This window comes from Mytilus californianus, unplaced genomic scaffold (genome assembly GCF_021869535.1).
Source record: "Mytilus californianus isolate M0D057914Y unplaced genomic scaffold, xbMytCali1.0.p SCAF_10, whole genome shotgun sequence".
Classification (NCBI taxonomy): Eukaryota; Metazoa; Mollusca; class Bivalvia; order Mytilida; family Mytilidae; genus Mytilus; species Mytilus californianus.
Genome location: NW_026262582.1, coordinates 8,921,846 through 8,940,432, shown reverse-complemented (window position 1 = coordinate 8,940,432; position 18,587 = coordinate 8,921,846). Strand labels below are relative to the sequence as shown.

Here is an 18,587-nt window from a genome sequence, read left to right as displayed (position 1 = left end):
AAACGGAAAAAAACTCATTAATATTCAATATTAAAAGTATACTGAGTGGCCTTCTGTTTACGTGTTTATGTCGGTCAATATCTTAATGTATCAACCACTGAAGTGCCTGCTACAAATGTGTATTACCGACAGAATGAGGGATTCATGTTTAACATCAATATTTCATGCATATATTTGTTGCGAGAAAAAAATAGCAACAATTCAATTACGTGACATATTTGGGTCTTCGGATTAGTCGACTGTGCTGAAGGGCGGAGAATCTCGGCTTCCACTTACTAGAAAAAGAGGGTATGTTTTTGGAAGGAAGACATTTTGCCTTGGAAAACGTCACATAGTCACCCCTCAGAGATTTATTGGTAACGATAAATATAAAGAGTACGCATGTCACTAGCATTTGCTAATACATACTTATTACGATACTTATATAAAATGGACCTCTCCCCTCTCTTTCAGCACAGATTTGCCCGACGGACATTGCAAGTGCATATTTCTAAACCACATTTTTGAACTGAAAAAATAAGTAAACATAGAAAGTCTTCATCACTGAACTTCATGAGTTGTTAAAATACTGTACTTTAAACTGATTGCTTCTAATGTCAGAGCTTGTAACAGAATATCCTGACTTTAATATCTTTTGTTGTTGCCGAGCATATGTGACGGCGATAAGTGACGTATTGAGGCCAAGGAAATCAATGCATGTATAGTAGAAAAATAAGGAGATGTTCGTCAGATTTAAGTTATATCACATATCGTATAGCTAATTTAATTTCAAGTACAAAAGAAGTAGTTACATTTCTAGAGATCATCGTCTGTAGTTGATGAGACAAAATGCAACTTATAATATGACGGACGGACGCACATGTAAAATACAGACGAGGTAGGTGACGAACAGAGGTAAATCAAGGTACCCACCCTTACTCTTTAGGTACGGGAATATCATCATACAGTGAAAACTGTTGTTCCCTGACAAATCAATAGTTCAGAAATAAGACTGCTATGACATAAAGAGTCATAGGAAGATACAAATTTATTTTTCCTGTATCGTCAAGTGCTCGTTTCGTATTGGTTTGGATGTGTTTATAATGTCCTGATAAATTTGTAGCGAATATTGAGTTAAAATTTTAATTATTGGAGGATAAAAAGGTTCATAAATAGAAAAGACTTTATCTAAAAAAAACATCCTGAATTTGGTACGTGTAACATATATTGCATTTGAATAGCAGGAACTGTAGAGTAGACGTCACAGAGACATCAACTAAAACAAAAGGTATATAGGTTTTTCACCAATAAACAGCTATCGATGTACAATATGTCCAGCACTAAATCGCAAAAAGACTAAACAGTTTGGAATCAATGTAAGATCCTCAAAGATTTGCCATCAACACCGAAAAAAAAAAATGAAAAAAAAAATATATAAAGATGTGACAGTGACAATCACTGACGAGGATAGGTTCATGACCATGTGCTTGTTTAAATTTATTTACTGATTATTTGCGAATAATTCGCCGGTGAAAGTTATCCCAGAAAAGAGCTTCGGGTGTTGCACAATGGATTCTAAATTACTCGCATATCAAGAAACGATCCGGATTGAAACAATATTTGAAGACTCCTTCCCAAAATCAAGATCATATCGATGGTCGTTGTTTGCGTTTTTATCAACAAGATAATTTACTCGTGAGGTATGAAGGCTTCATTTTTCTAACTGAAAGCTTAAAATGGTGGCGAAAGATACCAAAGTGATAATCAAACTCATAAGTTGAAAACAAATTGACAATGCCACGGCAAAAAACAAAATACGACGAAATGACAAACAACAGTACACAAATCACATCATAGAAAAATAAAGACTGTGCAGCACGAACACCGCCAAACCCGGGGGTGATCCCAGGTGCTCCGGAATGGTGAGCAGATCGTGCGCCACATGTGGCACCCATCGTGTTGTTCATGCTGTATTATCATTTCCATAAAAAAAACATGCCCGTGATAGCATACTTTTGATGATGCCTCATTGCTAAGCAGACAATAACTTTAATAAGTCTGCACCTTCTACGGACTTACAAAGGAGCAGACTGTATAACGACTAGAACCTGTTGTAACACTGACACAACAGAAGGTCACGTGTAATACAGTCGGGTATGTTGCTCTTCGCAGATAAATTTATTTCTCTAATTCTTTGACAATTTATACCTTTCTGCACTCATTGTATAAAAAAATTTAATCAACGTGTGGTTGCCGGTGATCTCAGAAGATGATTGGATGAATTTAAGGGTCATAACCTTTATCAGCTCAAAATATGCCAACAGGTGTTAATGAAATTGACAACTTTGTGAAATGTGGAAGGCACTCGAAGGGGGTTTTGGTTCAACAAAAAATGAAAATGTATTTTTTAATCATTAGAGAAACAGATTCTTACATAGTTACTCGTGAATTATCGGATTTATCCAATCTCGATAGTTAAATTATATTTAAATTTTAACTATCTCGATTGGATAAATCCGATAATCCACTGGTATCAATGTAAGAATCTATATTTCTAATCCGTTATATTTGGATATTCTCTTTTCTATTTCTATTTTTAGAAACTGTCACGTGTGGAACTAGTTTATAGAATTAGTTTGATTAGTATTTAATTATAAGTCTTTGTGTTAGTGCTGCACGGATATTTCTTTGGCGGTATTACGGGTGGAGAGAAAGGGACTGGATCGTAACCCTTGGCTACCGAAGATGTGATGCAAGTGACCCTTACAATTATAGAGGAATTGCAATAACAAGTGGAATTGGAAAACATTTTATGTTTACGATTGGACAGATGTCTTCAGGACATAGTATTATACATGATAGTCAAATTGGATTTACAAAGAAAGCTAGAACGGCAGACCATATGTTCATACTTAACTGCCTCATAAACAAATACTGAAATGCAAATGTTTGCCAGTTTTGTTGACGTTCGGAAGGCTTTTGATACTGTTTTATAAAAACATACAGGAATTAAAATAAGCTACTAGATATTGGGGTTGGGTCTTTAGTGTAGAAAATGTTGATTTACTTAAAATGATATGTAATTTTATATACAAATAATTTAAGATTATTTTATACATACTAGGTTTTACCTATTCTAAATTTTTGATAAATTTACTTGTTGCTTTAAGTGTCAAACAAATACTAGTCTTTTTTTTCTATAAATGAAAATATTCTTATATCCTAATGGCATCGTCCCCTAGTGTCAACTGCATTCAAGCTATCTTTTATTCTTTTGATAAAGGTAGGAAAAGACATTTTCCAGATATGTATTTAGCATGTCAGTCAGTGTTCAAGATATCATCCCCTGGTGTCCGCTGCATTTAGGATACCACACTTCTTGCTATCTTACTTGCTGCTGACACGGGAGAGACTGTAAAGAGTCTCTCTCTCTCTCTCTCTCTCTCTCTCTCTCTCTCTCTCTCTCTCTCCAAAAATTTGCGGAAGCAGATTTAACATTGTTGTGCTGATATATAGAGTAATTATATATATATATGAGAGCCATGTTTGTGATTTGAGTTATCCCCCGTTGGCCGATTAGAACATATTATAATCATTTAATTTTATTGTACGCTTAATATTAGATCCATAATTGGAAATAAATAAGACAACGAAAAGATATGGGCCCATAAATATGTTACAATTATAATATGAAATTTGCGTCAACCTTTCTCATCACTGAAAACATCACAAGCGTTAAAGGAATGCTTATACCGTCATTGAAAATTATTCATGTTCTCAATTTTAATGCAAATGAGAATTGTAGTACATTTAGTTTAAATCATTCGTTCAAATAATTTTTTTAAGTGACTGATCAATTCCATTATTTAACGTTGAAGTTGTATATTTAACATATCGCAATATATTCAAGACCGCTTTTGTAGTCTTACTGTAAAATTAGAATTAAAATGATAAATAAAATATTAACTTCACGTCATTGGGTCAAACGGATGAACAAATATTCTTTTTCTACAACATTGCAATATATTTCTCCCAGTTTACTTTTTATTATGTGATTTGATTTAAAAATTACACCCATATGGGTCAACAAAGTCACAAAATATAACACATTATTAACACAGTATTAACACAGTATTAACACAGTATTAACATTCAAGAATTTCAGGTGCAAACATAAAACAAAACACATAGTTATGATAATGCAATTGTTGATGAACATGGACCTAATTGTTGATGAACATGGACCTAATTGTTGATGAACATGGACCTAATTTTTGCAACTCTAAATATATATACATGTACATGTATAAATAAAGCGATGTGGTATGATTGCCAATAAGACACCTATCCACCACAGTTCAAATGAAGTTGATATAAGCAGTTATTTCTAACCGTACAGCCTTAAACAATGAGAAAAACCCATACCGTATATTCGGCTATGAAAGGCCCGGACATGAAAATTGAGAAACAATTCAAACGAGAAAACCAACGGCCTAATTTATAACAAAACAATTTACGAAAAACAAATATGACACGCATTAACCGACGATAACTACACTTTATTACAGACACGTGAAGAATGTGGCGAGATTAAACATGTGTGTGAGCGCTCAACCCTTCCTTAACCTGGGACAGTGGTATAACTGCACACCATAAGAACAAACTGTAAAAATCCGAAGCAATTGGTTTAACTCAAAAGATCGGTTTGAGGGACAAAAACAAATAACATAAAAACAAAAGGAACAAAGCACCGGAATTAGAGTATCCGCAGTTACTGAAAGCCAATTAAAAATAATAAATAAATCATTTAGACTAAAATATCAATCAGTACAAAGATTGTTTATCAGACCTCATTTTCAAAAATTTTATAAAGTAACCAAATGATGTCAAAAGTTAAGATTCAGGATTTAAAAGTTTTTTTTAGCTTGAAAAGTGGTCGATAATTTGTAATAAACAAGTTTTATATTATTGATTTCGGTTTATAATCTAGAAAAGATAGGTATTATAATCTACAAAAGATAGGTTTTACCGTATAGAAAAAAGGTATTACATGTTTGTACTCATAATTTTAAGTTCCACTATATCATGACTATAATTCCTCTTACAGCAATATATGTAGAAGATATATTATTTAAATCTTTCCTAATAAGGTACGGTGGTATATATGTCCGGGTATTATTGAGAACAAAAAAAATATATGCTAGCTGTGAAATCAACAGAAATTTCGATCACGAAATGCTATGAATCAGAAAAACATTGAATCATTCTTATGCGTGCTCTAAATCACGAAATCACGATTTTTCAAAAGACGGTCTTATTAACCTTAGCTACTTTACTATACTATACCACGGTCTGGTAATCAAATTCTAAAAAAAAAACTGCCATTTAAATATAACATTCATTTTCAACAATCGATGGACAAATGTACTGAGGTGGATTTTCTATTATTTATATTGGGTATTTAAATTATGCAAGCATAGTTTACGACAATTAACAGATCGTAATACACCGGGTACATTTGTACATACACACACCACTCTATACGCTAAAACGATACATCAGTATGAATACAACTCAGCGCCATCTGTTGTTATTATTATTTGTATGGAATACTTCTGGAATCTTTACACTTTCGAATATTTTATCACATTTTGAAGAAACAGTTGGAGGTAAGAATACATAAAAATTGTATGTTAAATTCAAGATTGTAACCGCATATATGAGAGGGGGAGGGTTGGAGCTGATCCGGGTAGAATAATTAGTTATCGTGCATTTGTCCTGTACGTGCAATTGGTCATTTCAATTTGCCGAATACAAGTGCTTGTCTTTTACATTTAGAAATACAATTTTTCGGCCGGGGGGGGGGGGGGGGGGGGGTAAATATAATAATCCAAAAGATATTTTGTCACTTCATTTTTTTCATTTCCTCGTTCGGTAATGATTAAAATAGTCGTTCAAATTACGAAATCTTCCTGTATGTTTGTTATCACTAGATTGACAATCAAGTACCATTATTGTTTGTAAGTAGCTTATTTAATTACCATTACGGAAGAAATTGCCGTTAAAGTGTAGATTATAGATAACATAAGATTTGTGGATTAGATCAACAGACAAAACTAAACACGACATCTAAAAGAGACATATTGCATGCTGTTCAGCAACAGGGAAGTGACAATGCCATTAGGCCAATCTTAAAATATTTTCGCGTGTAGACAGATTATGAATTTATTCAACAAAGAGCTACAACCTTCACGTTAGTATCGTATCGTGTCTACTAGCAAAATTTAATATGTCTTTGTCCTCAAAGAATGATCATTACTGCCTTGAAAAATATTACTATACATATATAAGGTACCGAACGATTAGCCTAATAGTATATATTACAATCATAATTTTGTATTACCTCTTTTTCTTTTAAATATAATTCAAACTTTAAAACTTCTTTAAAATATGATTTATCTGAAAGGAACATTTGAACCCACGCGTCTGTTTTCAATACCTTTATATTCGCCTTCATCAGATTTTTTGATAACAGAATTGAGATTTTGATATTTAAATCAGTAAATGTGCAGTTTATCAATGTGCAAGCATATCAATTACAAACGAGAGTAAACGGAATAGAGAATAATGTGCAAAATGTGTAGAAAAAAGGGCAAAGAAAATAAAGACTAGAGAAAAATTGGCCAACAAAATTAAGAATAGAGAATAATGGGCTGTTAATATGAAAAATAGAGAAAAACAGGCAACATTTATAAAGAATAGAGACAAATGGCTTGAAAATCAAAGGATACAGAATAGAAGGACCCGGCATCCAGACCCTAATGTAATAATTGTGGTAATTTATTGACGTTAAGGAGCAAATACTGTAAGCGGTGAAAGCAGATATTATAATAACATATACAGTGTATCTTGCATTGATTGGCTTAATTATGCTAAGGAATAGAACCTCCATGATCATAAACATCCGCATAATTCCAAAGGGTGGATTTAGTGTAGAAACATGCAGGACACCTGCACTTCTAATATCCGGCAGTCAGACCGCTGTTGAGGTGCGACCGTTTCGTTTACCTGGATGTCATAAGCAGACATAAATGTTTCAAAATTGGGACGTCAAATATCTATATATATATATATATCTGCAACACAATTTTGTATTAGTTTCTTTCATTTAAACATAATCCATAATAATAAAATCTGATTTATCTGAGATGAGCATGCACTTAAACCCACGCTTCTATCCTTTGTGTCTTTATATTCGCAAATTCTTCGCTTGAACAGATTTTTCTATAGAAATATTGAGAAAGTAAGTTGATATTTAAATTAGTGGAGGTGAAGTTCAAATTAAATTTCTATCAATGTGCAAACAAATCAATTACAAAAGCATACAATATAATAACTCTAGTAAATTATTGACATAGATGTATGTATTAACAGACAGTAGACTTTAAATGGTGAAGGCAGACATAAATATATAAACAGTTTACTTAGTTAATTGGGCTCATAAACCCATTCGCAAAAATCTAAAGGGTGGATTGGCTACAGCAATAAAGGAAGGTCTATAGAAAGGGGAGGGAGTCTTACATTTCGGTATTCTTAAAATGTTTAAGTCATTATTCTTTACTCTTTAAAAATGACGCTCATTCTGTAAAATTCCCATGAAAATGATTTAACAAATATTATTTATTCCCTATATTTTTGCTCGTTTTTCTCTTTTCATTACTATTAATTATTTTTTAGCCATTATTTTCTGTAAACCCTATCCACACCCTCATATATAGCCACCTACACTTTTACAATCCGACACTGCAGCCGTTGCTGACGGAGCGACCGTTTGGTTGTACGATATGCCAAACACAGCCATTTAAAATATGGACGTCGAATCTGTTGTCTTGTTTTGAGATAGTGTCATACACTCTGCACGTAAAAGAACATGTGTAAAACCCTTTGAGGATTCCGTATAGGTAACATATTGCTTTTTTCAATGGCAGTAGAGCTTTCCCGCCGTTTATCCTTGTAGACCTGCTTTCCGAACCATCAAAATTGAATTTAATGTTGGCCACTGAAGGTTAAAGCAAAATCAATTAATCAATCGATTGTCCGTATAAATCGTACTGTACGTTTTCAAACCCTCATGATTACCGGCTATCGAGTGAATATAATTCTATCATAATACGTGATACGGCAGATACAAAACGATCTGTGTCCTTGATTTTTATTAAAACAATTGTTTTTGCTATCGTGTAATTTTGAATTAATTAACATTAATAAATGGAAATACGGGTTAATTGCACGCTTTCTATTGTGTCTAGCAACTTCTCGAAACCAACCATGACATTGATCGATTGTCCTTTCTAAATACCTGAGTTACCCCAACTTCAAACTAATTGAAACCTTCAATATATTGAGTCATTTCCAACTAATAATTTGTAGTAGAAAAATCATTGTTTGAGTCATTTAGCTATTCTCATCACTTGGTGTCCATCATCCGTCGTCGTCGTCCGTTATCTTTCAAAAAATCTTCCTCCTCTGAAACTACCTGATCTAATTTATCCAAACATGGCCGCAAACATCCTTGAGGTATGTAGTTTAAACAAAAGTGTCCGATGATCTAACCGACATGGCCGACATGGCTAAAAATAGAACATAGGGGTAAAATGCAACTATTGTCTTATATATCCTGAAATTCGTTATAAATAGAGAAATTCTGGCAAAACAAAAATTTTCAGAATATATACCTGTTATCCATGTACACAAAAAACTGATAGTTACTCCTTATGGGACTGTTGTCCCTGAAAGACGATTTGTTTTACTTATTTTGGCATATTGGCCAAACATATATTAGCCTGAACAAAAATATTAAAAATTAACAACAGGACAATATCTACATATTTGTCAAGATGGCAGAAATTTTCAGTTGACTCCTTTTATGAGCTATTGTTCCTTTAATGATGACTTTAACCAAACTTTTGCATATTTGCATATTAAGCTACATGTATAGTAAATAAAGTTGAATTGCAAAATGAAAAAAATTATCAGCAAGATAAGATTTGCAAATATATCAACATGGCCGAAAATGTCAGTCGACTCTTTATAGGAGTTATTGCCCTTTAACATTGTTTAATGATGATTTTTGCCCAACTTTTGCATATATTATGCTAAAACATATTACTGTAATGTTGGAGACTGGCCATTGTTGAAGTTGTTTGTGGATCAAGGTGAGCGACTCAGGCTCCTTGGGTCTCTGGTTGTTGTTTTTGTTTGTATGCACCGGCAATTCTTATTGTTTATTCATGATATTCAATAATATCAATACACGCATGTTTATTTAATCAAATTTAGTTATACATTACCTTTCATAAGTGATTATTATTATTTTTATTATTATTTAATCCTTGAAAATGTATATTTATGTATAAGAAATATTTGTGTGGGTCGTCTTCTTTTAAAATCACTATTCAGCTAAACTTGCCAGACCGCTCAAACAATCATAGTGATGGAGCACGCGATATCAAACATAAACCAAATAATTTAAAAGTCATTCAGAAAAGGAGTGTATAGATATATGATTAAACTGTTTGCCACTTTTCTTTGAATCACAGCGTCTATTTCGGTCAAAGGTTAATATATGTTTACCATGATTGAGCTTTGGACGACATATTTTCTTTTTATTGTTTAATCGCTCGTCCAAATATTTTTCAAACACTTGACAAAAAAGTAATTTGCTTGGAGCATACATAAAGCTATATCAATTTAATGTTTTACCATGAAGTGTGAAATTGTTTTAAGAAAATGGGATAATCTTAGTACAATTAGGTCAAAATTTTTAATTCCTATTGTAAATATTTCATGTACATGTATCAAATGTTGAAAAACTGAAAACTGGTGCTTTATTATTTTTATTTTCACTTTCGATGGCCTTGTTAATTTTTATCTTTGCGATGATCAATGCAGTCATTAAAAACTACCATTAAAAGTGTTAATGTTGCTGCACGGCAAGTTTGGCTTAAGCACATTTTTTGCAAGTCCAGCAGTTTAATCGAAGCCAGTTCAATGTGTCTTATCTTCCGTTTATATGTGAGACAGGCCAAGAGCTAGCTCCCATTGTTTGCTTAAATTGTTTTCGTTGTCTGTGTTCTTTCTTTCTAGAAGCTATATAATCGACTCGTTATCAGAATTATATTTCTGTCCAGGAAAAAGGAGACATTTCTTCCTGTTGACTGTAACCTTGTGACGTAGCTTTGGACGACATGCTCTTGTTATTTTTTAGTCGCTTGTCGAAATAATTTTTGCGAACTCGTAACAAAATAGTCATTTGCTTGGAACAAATATAAACTAGATACATTTCATTTAATGTTGTACCATGCAGTATGAAAGTGTGAAAAGAAGTAGAACATCTATGTCACTGGTATCATAAGGTCAAATGTGTAAATAGTGTAAGAAATATAGGCGAAAGTCTAAAACACTGTTTATTTTATTCGATTCATGAGTATCTATTCCCTGTATTCTAACTTTACATAAACGCAAATTTAAGTAGATAAAAGAGTGCCCATATATTTAATCACAATTTAAATATATATCTTTGTGTTGACAAATATGAAAATAGAACACGATTTGAAAAGAGTTCTAAGAATGATTCCGACCAAAACTGGTTCAAGTTACCAGTAGACTAGTCGGGTTTAACGTTCTTCAATGAAGCCATCTTTATCTCTTCACATGCATTTTTCGTCTAACTTTGAATAAATGTTCCCTAAATATAACTATACGATAATGTAAAACTGAATATATTATTGATCGATTTTTTGTTTGCTTGAACATCCAGTGGCAAATATTTCATGTACATACACATATATAGAGTGACTCAATATACTGTGTGAAATGACTATATCTATAAATATATTTGACATTCTACAGACAAAATATTTTATATTGTTTTACAAGTATTTCTATTCCGTTTCGTACGATTATTCTTTATAAATATTGATTATGAATGACACAATTCAAACGGACAATAAAATCAATGTGTGAAGCCTTGATTCTTTCATAAAAGTATTCAATTTGTATTGATATACTTCCTTGCCAAGTTGTATTTTTAAATCATTCATGATCACAGATCAATTGATTTATTATGTACAATAGGCGTATTGACTTCTTCCAAAAACACAGATTTTTTAGACATCTGGTATAACCAGATATATATGAATGTATTCCGTTTATATGTGCTGTAATGGTTATCATTGCCGCCATTTTGAAAGACAAATATGGCCCTTTTCCCGAACTTTAATGTTTCTAAATGTTTCACATTTGCAAAAAATATCGAAATTGCTGTAATAGAGGACTTGTTGCATACATATTGATTGATTGACTGCATAAATATTGATTGATTGATACATTTTGCTGGAGAACCTGAATTTTGTAACGTTTTTGATGGGGTTTGTGTTGCTCATCTTTTAATTTATCTGAACTATTTGTTTGTTTGTTTTTTTATCATTTGTTGCCATGTTCCCTGTTTTTATTCGTTTTTTCTGTTTTTTTTATTATTCCGTTGGTATCTTTTGTATCTTTTTAACATTGAATAGGCACCTGTTGGATGCATAAAAAGATATAAAATTTACATTTAAAAAATCTGCAATGGAACCTAGACAAGAAATTAATGTAATGTAGTGTAATAAAAGACAAATATAATATAAAAATGAGGAGATGTGCTATGAATGTCAAAGAGACAACTTTCCACCAGAGTTTTAAAAAATCGGTAGTAAGCAATTATATGCCACACTATGGCCTTCCACAATGAGAAAAACCCATACCGTTTAGTCAGCTATAAAAAGCCCCGACATAAAAAATGTGAAACAAATTTAAACGAAAAAACTCATGGCATAATTTATAACAAAACAATTTACGAAATACAAATATGACAGATATGAACCAGCCTCAACCACTTTTCTACATGCTCTTAAAAGCCTAGTATTGACGTAGTAAAACAAATATTTTTCTAACACACACACGGTTCTCAGGAATTAATACAAATGAAGTCGTTGGACATACTTCTTATCACACAAAAAAACACGGACAACTAAACATAAACGTTCTTGAATAGGTTGATATTTGAAATTGGAAGACCATTCCTACTTGTAGCCTATTTATATATAACAAATACGGTTTATATATTTTGCTCTTGTTTTAGTCTACTCCCTCTGTAAAAAATAGACAAAGTTGTTTATTTATGCAGTTAGTTTCCTGTAAACATTAATGATCCATCAAAAAAAATGAAGTATAAATGGATATTTTAATATGTCTTAGTTTGACGTATACTTTCCATTTGTTCATTGTCGTTACTACCCCCCCCCCCCCCCCCCCCGGTGGATCGCTATCCTTGCCGTGGTCGGGGGGCTTGCGTGTCTCAGTGACCCCAAGAGCTATGCCAGTTGGAGCTTCGTCTCCTAGTAGGGTTACCCATGCTGGACAGGTCGAAGGGTAGAGACCAGACTAAAGTGATCCGAACATCGTACGAGTTGCCCGATGTTTTGAATAAAATAGGCTCTCCAACCCGTTGGCCGTGGGTTGCTACCCGTGTCGGTGGTTGACGAGATCCTTGCGGATGAGGGCTGTAGCCAGACTCCTTACGGTCAGAAAATACCCGGACGGACAAGACTATAGTTCAATAAGCTGCTTTGGCTCCAATATCATCTAAACGGGAGGTCGGATGGACCCGGTTCGATCAATCGGCTGGTCATGTCGAGCCCTTCAGTTAATCCTCAACAATAAGCTTTCTTGTAACAATTTTCATGATATACACATGTGTTTAAAATAAAGCTATTTATATTTCGGATAACTGAAGAAGGCGATGGCTCATGGGTCAATCAAGTGGTACGCTTTCTATTTCGCTTGATGGATACGCTCTGCTTGAGTATACCATTCTTGGAACATCTGGTGCTTTCCGCAGTGGATCTTGGGTGCTAATTTTGGGGACCAGCTACGTTATACATGTTATACTTGGAGCTCGTTTTCAGCATTAGCACTTGACCCCGGCTCGCCACGGAAACACAGCATCGCCCTTGTAGGCACTCCGAGGTGGGTGGATGACAAGAATGGTGAATCTTTCTCATTTCCTATGGCACAACAAAACCAACCCTCTAAATCAGCTTTAATACATAAAAAAAGAAAATGTGATGATTCAGTGCCCTGTCAGGAAGATGACAGTTGGCCCAGATTTATTGTAATAAAAGGAACAGATGAAAAACCAATTTCCAAAATATCTCCCTTTGTGATTCACAAACAAATTCAAAGCGTTGCTGGTACTGTAAAAAAAGTTTCAAAAATGAGATCAGGCAATTTGTTGGTTGAATGTTCCAACAAAAGTCAATCAACAAATTTGCTTACACTGACAACAATTACAAACTTTCCTGTTTCTGCCTCTCCTCACAACAGTTTGAACAGCTGTAAGGGGATCATTCGAGACAGAAGTCAATACCTTGGTGACCTTACCGTGGAAGAAATCTGTGAGGAACTTTCAACTGATGTTGTTAGATTTCAAATAAAAAAGAATGGAAATATAATCAAATTAAATACATATCTTTTGACATTTAGAACTCCAACTCCTCCTCCATCTATTACTTTAGGTTGCTTCGGAATCAGAGTTGACAGGTTTATCCCTAACCCAATTCGATGCTTCACTTGTCAAAAGTTTGGTCATGGAAGCAAACAATGTCGTGGTACGCAGAGATGCTTCAAGTGTTCTGACGAAGGACACGAGGGAACAACCTGTAGCTCTGAATCTTCTAAATGCGTAAACTGTGGTGAATCCCATTTTTCATCATCTAGGGACTGCCCTGTTTACCTTAAAGAAAAAAATATTATCAAAATTAAAACAGAAAGAAACATCAGTTACCCAGAAGCTAAACAGATAGCTTCTGTTTCGAATGATCTTGTTTCGAACAGACCATCGTACGCCAGCAAAGTTGTCCGCTCATTCAGTCACGAGCATACACAAACTCGCATGACCTGGCCAATTGATGCTGAGACATTTACAATGCTGCCTGTTGAAACAGAACCTAACGATAAAATATTAATTCCAAGAAAACCAACACCTTCTAAAACCAGTACTCAGTCAACTCAATCTTCCTTACAGAGCTCAATGTCATCATCTAAAAAAAATGAAAAAAAGAAATCAAATAAAAAAGATACAGTTAAATCAGACAGTTGGGGCGGTGAATCTGTCTGGGATCTTCCCAGTGACATTGATGATTCTTCCATCTCCAATAGTCCTCCTTCATCTGCATCTAATAAAACTAGTTTATCTTCTGCATCTAGTACAAAGTCTTCTAAAGCCCCGTCTCCTCTTCGTTCTCCAGAACAGAAGGATGTCCCAAAGAAGCCAACAAATACATCCTCTCAGAAGTCTTCTGATTCGAGGTCGCGGGGTAGGGGTCGAGGCGGAGTAAAACCAGCTGCACATGGTCCTGGAGATCGACGACTCTCCTCACACAACAGATTTTCAACACTTAACGACGAATCAGAAATGGAAATCGAAAGTGTTCCGCCACCCGAAAGATTACAATCTCAGGGTGAGCGAAATAAGAATGCTGGAAAACTCGATAGCATTCGCCCGTCTATTAACAAAACATGACTAATATCATCCAATGGAATTGCCGAGGTCTTAAAATAAATCTTCTCGAGTAAACGCTTCTAGTTCAGTCTTTTTTACCTACTGCATTTTGTCTTCAAGAAACTCATTTAAAAGAAAGTGACAATGTATCTTTAAAAGGATACAACATGTATAGCACATTTTCTAAGGTAGATGAACGTGCTGCAGGCGGATCATCCATTTTTGTGAAGGACAACGTCATTCATAGCACAGTCCAACTCACCACGGATCTGCAGGCAGTTGCAATTCGTTTATCATTAGATAAAACAATTACATTATGTTCTATATATATTCCACCCAATTCAATTATCGATAAAGCTGAACTCAAAAACCTCACTGATCAATTACCCTCACCATTTATACTTATGGGCGACTTCAATGCTGATATTCGTAAGAAGCATTTCAATGTCAATAATATGTATGATTTATTTAATAATGTTCCATTTATAAATATTGTTTCATTCTTAGAAGTTGGAATATATTCTAAAATATAAAAATGTTATTATATTTAAAACGATTTTAAATTTTATCACGTTATCTTAATGTTCATTTTTATTTGTAAATAATCAATTTGCTTTAATCTAGAATTTTAGTTTATTGAAGGGCCTTTTGTCTGATTTTAAGAATATGCTTTAAATTGTAAAAAAAATATTCGAATTAGCTCTCGCCGCGATATAGCCTTGTTGTGCTAATGCGGCGTAAAGCAACCAACAATCAATCAATCAATCGTTACTACCATCCTCACAAAAATGTATCCGGGCCTTAAACACAGACCGGCTGGAGACGATAGGTGAGGTGAGGTGGTCCCTGCAAAGAACAAAAAACAATATGTAATCAAACCTGCGTAAGAGACCAGCTAGAATAAACAAAACCTTGAGTTATAGGACTACTAAGTCCCCCCTTGTAGTGTATTTCATATAGATTGAAACTGTATTAAAAGACCACCTGTCTTATGAGACCACTTTTATGCCCACCCTTTAGTGGTCTCTTAAGACAGGTTTCACTTTATATGTTTACATATGTATAAATATTTCAAGAGTTTAGACATACAAAATACAGTTATTTAATTTATTTTATTGTTACATTTTCAGATGAGATACTGGTACGAGTAAGAGCCAGTGAAAGAAACAAACGTTCAGCATCCGGGACATTTCATCCTGATCGATTCAATTTAAGATTAGCACCATCTGGTAAAGAGGTCCACCTTTCGCTTCGAAGAAATGACAGACTAACTACAGACGTACCGACTTTAAGTCTTAGAGATCGACTAATGCGTAATGAAATTTTCGAGGAAACAGAGGTATGCATGAACAATTTTTAAACTGCCTAAATAAAAAAAAATCTTCACTCAATATTATAATAAGTTAAGACACACTGTATTCCCTGTCTACCGAGACTTTTATAGCTTACTATACGGTATGGATTTTGCTCATTATTAAAGGCTGGACGGTGACCAATAATGCGAACTTCTACGTCATTTGGTCTCTGGTGGAAAGTTGTTTCACTGGCAATCATACCACATTTTCTTATTCTAATAAAGCAATTGGCATAATCACGATATATTGTGCGACCTCTTACAATGTGACAATACATTTTAATTCGTATGAAACTGGGCCTGTCAGTACAAACATTGTGTATGTACAATGTCATGCAAGTATGGTTTGTGTAAAGAAACTTAAGTTAAAGTGGAAACAACATCTAAATTTCGGAAATGAAAAATGGACTGTTATAAAAGAAAGGCAATATCGAATCAACACCACAAAGTAAATAAAAAAAAAAATACAAAAATACAACAGCCCCCTCTCGCCCCCAAAAAAATAGTAACGAGAATCCATTTCCTCGCAACTAAAAAAAACTCACACGCGGTTAAGATGTGGAGATATATGGATAAAATATGGTTAAAACTTCATTATTTGCATGCTAACTTATATGATATATGAAATAGCTTATTGAACCATATCCTTTATCTATCTTAGGAACAGGTTTTTTATCAAGAAATAGAAAATGGAGGCTCCTTTCTTGTTCACTTCAATAAAGACAGTACAGAAACAATGGTAAGCTTTCCCATCAAGACCTCTATTTCAATCTAATTATTACACATACATGAACTACAAGCATGGTACATGTATACTGTTACAAAAAGTTTAGAAAGATATATCCTAATTTAAAAAAAACTTTTGAATTAAAATTTGAGAAAATTGAGGAAATAAATTTTAAAATCGATTTTTTGTCCAGTGAAAATTTAACCTTATGATTTATTTTCTTTGTTACTATAATGTATTTATTGTTATTTTTAGAAGATTCGTTTAGTTTAATTTTAAAACTTGTTTTACTCAGTATAATTAAGTAAGACTCAAAGATCATCGTCCCTTTGTCGCTAGCTAACAAGAGAGACAAAACTACATCACGGAGCAAAGTGAAAGTTCTGATTTTCATCAGATTGTAACAATCGTATACATTGCACGTTTGCAAAATGGTGAATTCGATTACAATTGTGTACGACACATTAACAAATGTATACACATTTGTCTGATTTAATTTTTTTTAATTTTTTTTATTTCTTTTTACATAACAAATTAATTTTCCACTATATTGAATTCGTCTGAAGTAAAATTGGAAGTTACAAAAATCTTCATTTGGCCAAAATGTTTCTAAATGATACTTCCTATTTAACTGTAATAACTTACTAGTATATGATTAGAAAATATTTTCAAAATTTTCAATGATATGTTTTTGTTCTCCCATTTAAAGTTAGATGGGTAGTTTTAACCATTACAATTGTTACGGCCAAGGAACATTTGGTGGTAAAGGCACAAAATGGCTAAACCTTTGATCACTGAAATGATTTGTCACAATGTCTGTTTTGTATACTTTTTGTATATTGACTTCATCCAATTTCTAAATGATTTAATTTAGTTGTCAATAATTGTGAAACCAGATGTCTTCTAGTGCCACTCTTTATTTCATAACTGCTACAAACATGACAAAAGATTGTCATACAGGAATTTAACTTTTATACCATATTATTTGACGGTTCTTTATTATATCATTTACGTCTATTGAAAAAAGGTCGAAAGTTTGCCTGTTGGACCGTTAATATTCAACTATAAAATGATTTATAGAATCCATTCAGAGAGTAGGGAAATATAATAATAGCAGGTTAGGTTTGTATACTATTTTTATGGTTGAAGTTGTATTATATATATTTGATGATTTGTGTTATTTTTAAGGTCATGATATAAATTTGACCCCGGAATTACTACCCCTGTAAAGCAGTACATTCATTACTTTAACACTGGTTCTATATGTAATGGGGAGGTATGGTGAAAAGCAAATGATACCAGAATACGAGTTTCATATTCGAGTAGCAGCACAACTTTCTTAAGACTAACAAGACTATTCAAACTAAGCAACTAACATAGTGTCTGAAGTTTAGACTCGGGGACTATTAAGATTTGATAATATGGTCTTGACACATGTCGCGGAGGTGGCATGGCTTTCTAGTAAACAACAGCATTCTATTTTTTCACTCTTCATGTCCCAAATTAAAACAACCCATAGCAGAAAGGATGATTTCTTACATGCGTCTCGTATCACTAGGCTTGTAATGAAGTTAGTCTTTTGTCTGTTCATAAAATCAATTCTTCGTCTTTATAGTTAACTTATAAATCAAGTGATATCATTTGTGGCAAAATAAACAAAACATAGAATACTAAATATTTATAAATGACCAGAGGAAAGCGTGCAAATGTATAATTAAACAAAATATAAATATTGTAAAACACCGGAATCTGACGAGGCGAGGCGTCTTCTCCCGGATCCCAAAATGAAGACCCTGCCCTCAAATCATCGTGGGTCTAATGAGGCTTCAGACACAATTCTCCGTCTTTCTACAAATCCTATTTACAGTCCTGAGGTTCATAAAAATCTACTAAAATAGTTAACTTATAAATCAAGTGATTTCATT

General features: G+C 33.5%; 1 protein-coding gene across 1 annotated transcript in view; it reads left to right on the top strand.

Annotated features, from left to right (window-relative positions):
* Positions 1 to 5,396: 5,396 nt before the first annotated feature.
* The window catches only part of LOC127717563 (A disintegrin and metalloproteinase with thrombospondin motifs 14-like), a 48,727-nt gene continuing 35,536 nt past the window's right edge, over positions 5,397 to 18,587 (top strand). Inside the window, exons 1-3 of the mRNA XM_052223248.1 lie at positions 5,397 to 5,648; positions 15,712 to 15,920; positions 16,597 to 16,674. Of these exons, the coding sequence (XP_052079208.1) occupies positions 5,543 to 5,648; positions 15,712 to 15,920; positions 16,597 to 16,674 (393 nt within the window). The 5' untranslated portion in view covers positions 5,397 to 5,542. The remainder of the gene's footprint in view (positions 5,649 to 15,711; positions 15,921 to 16,596; positions 16,675 to 18,587) is intronic.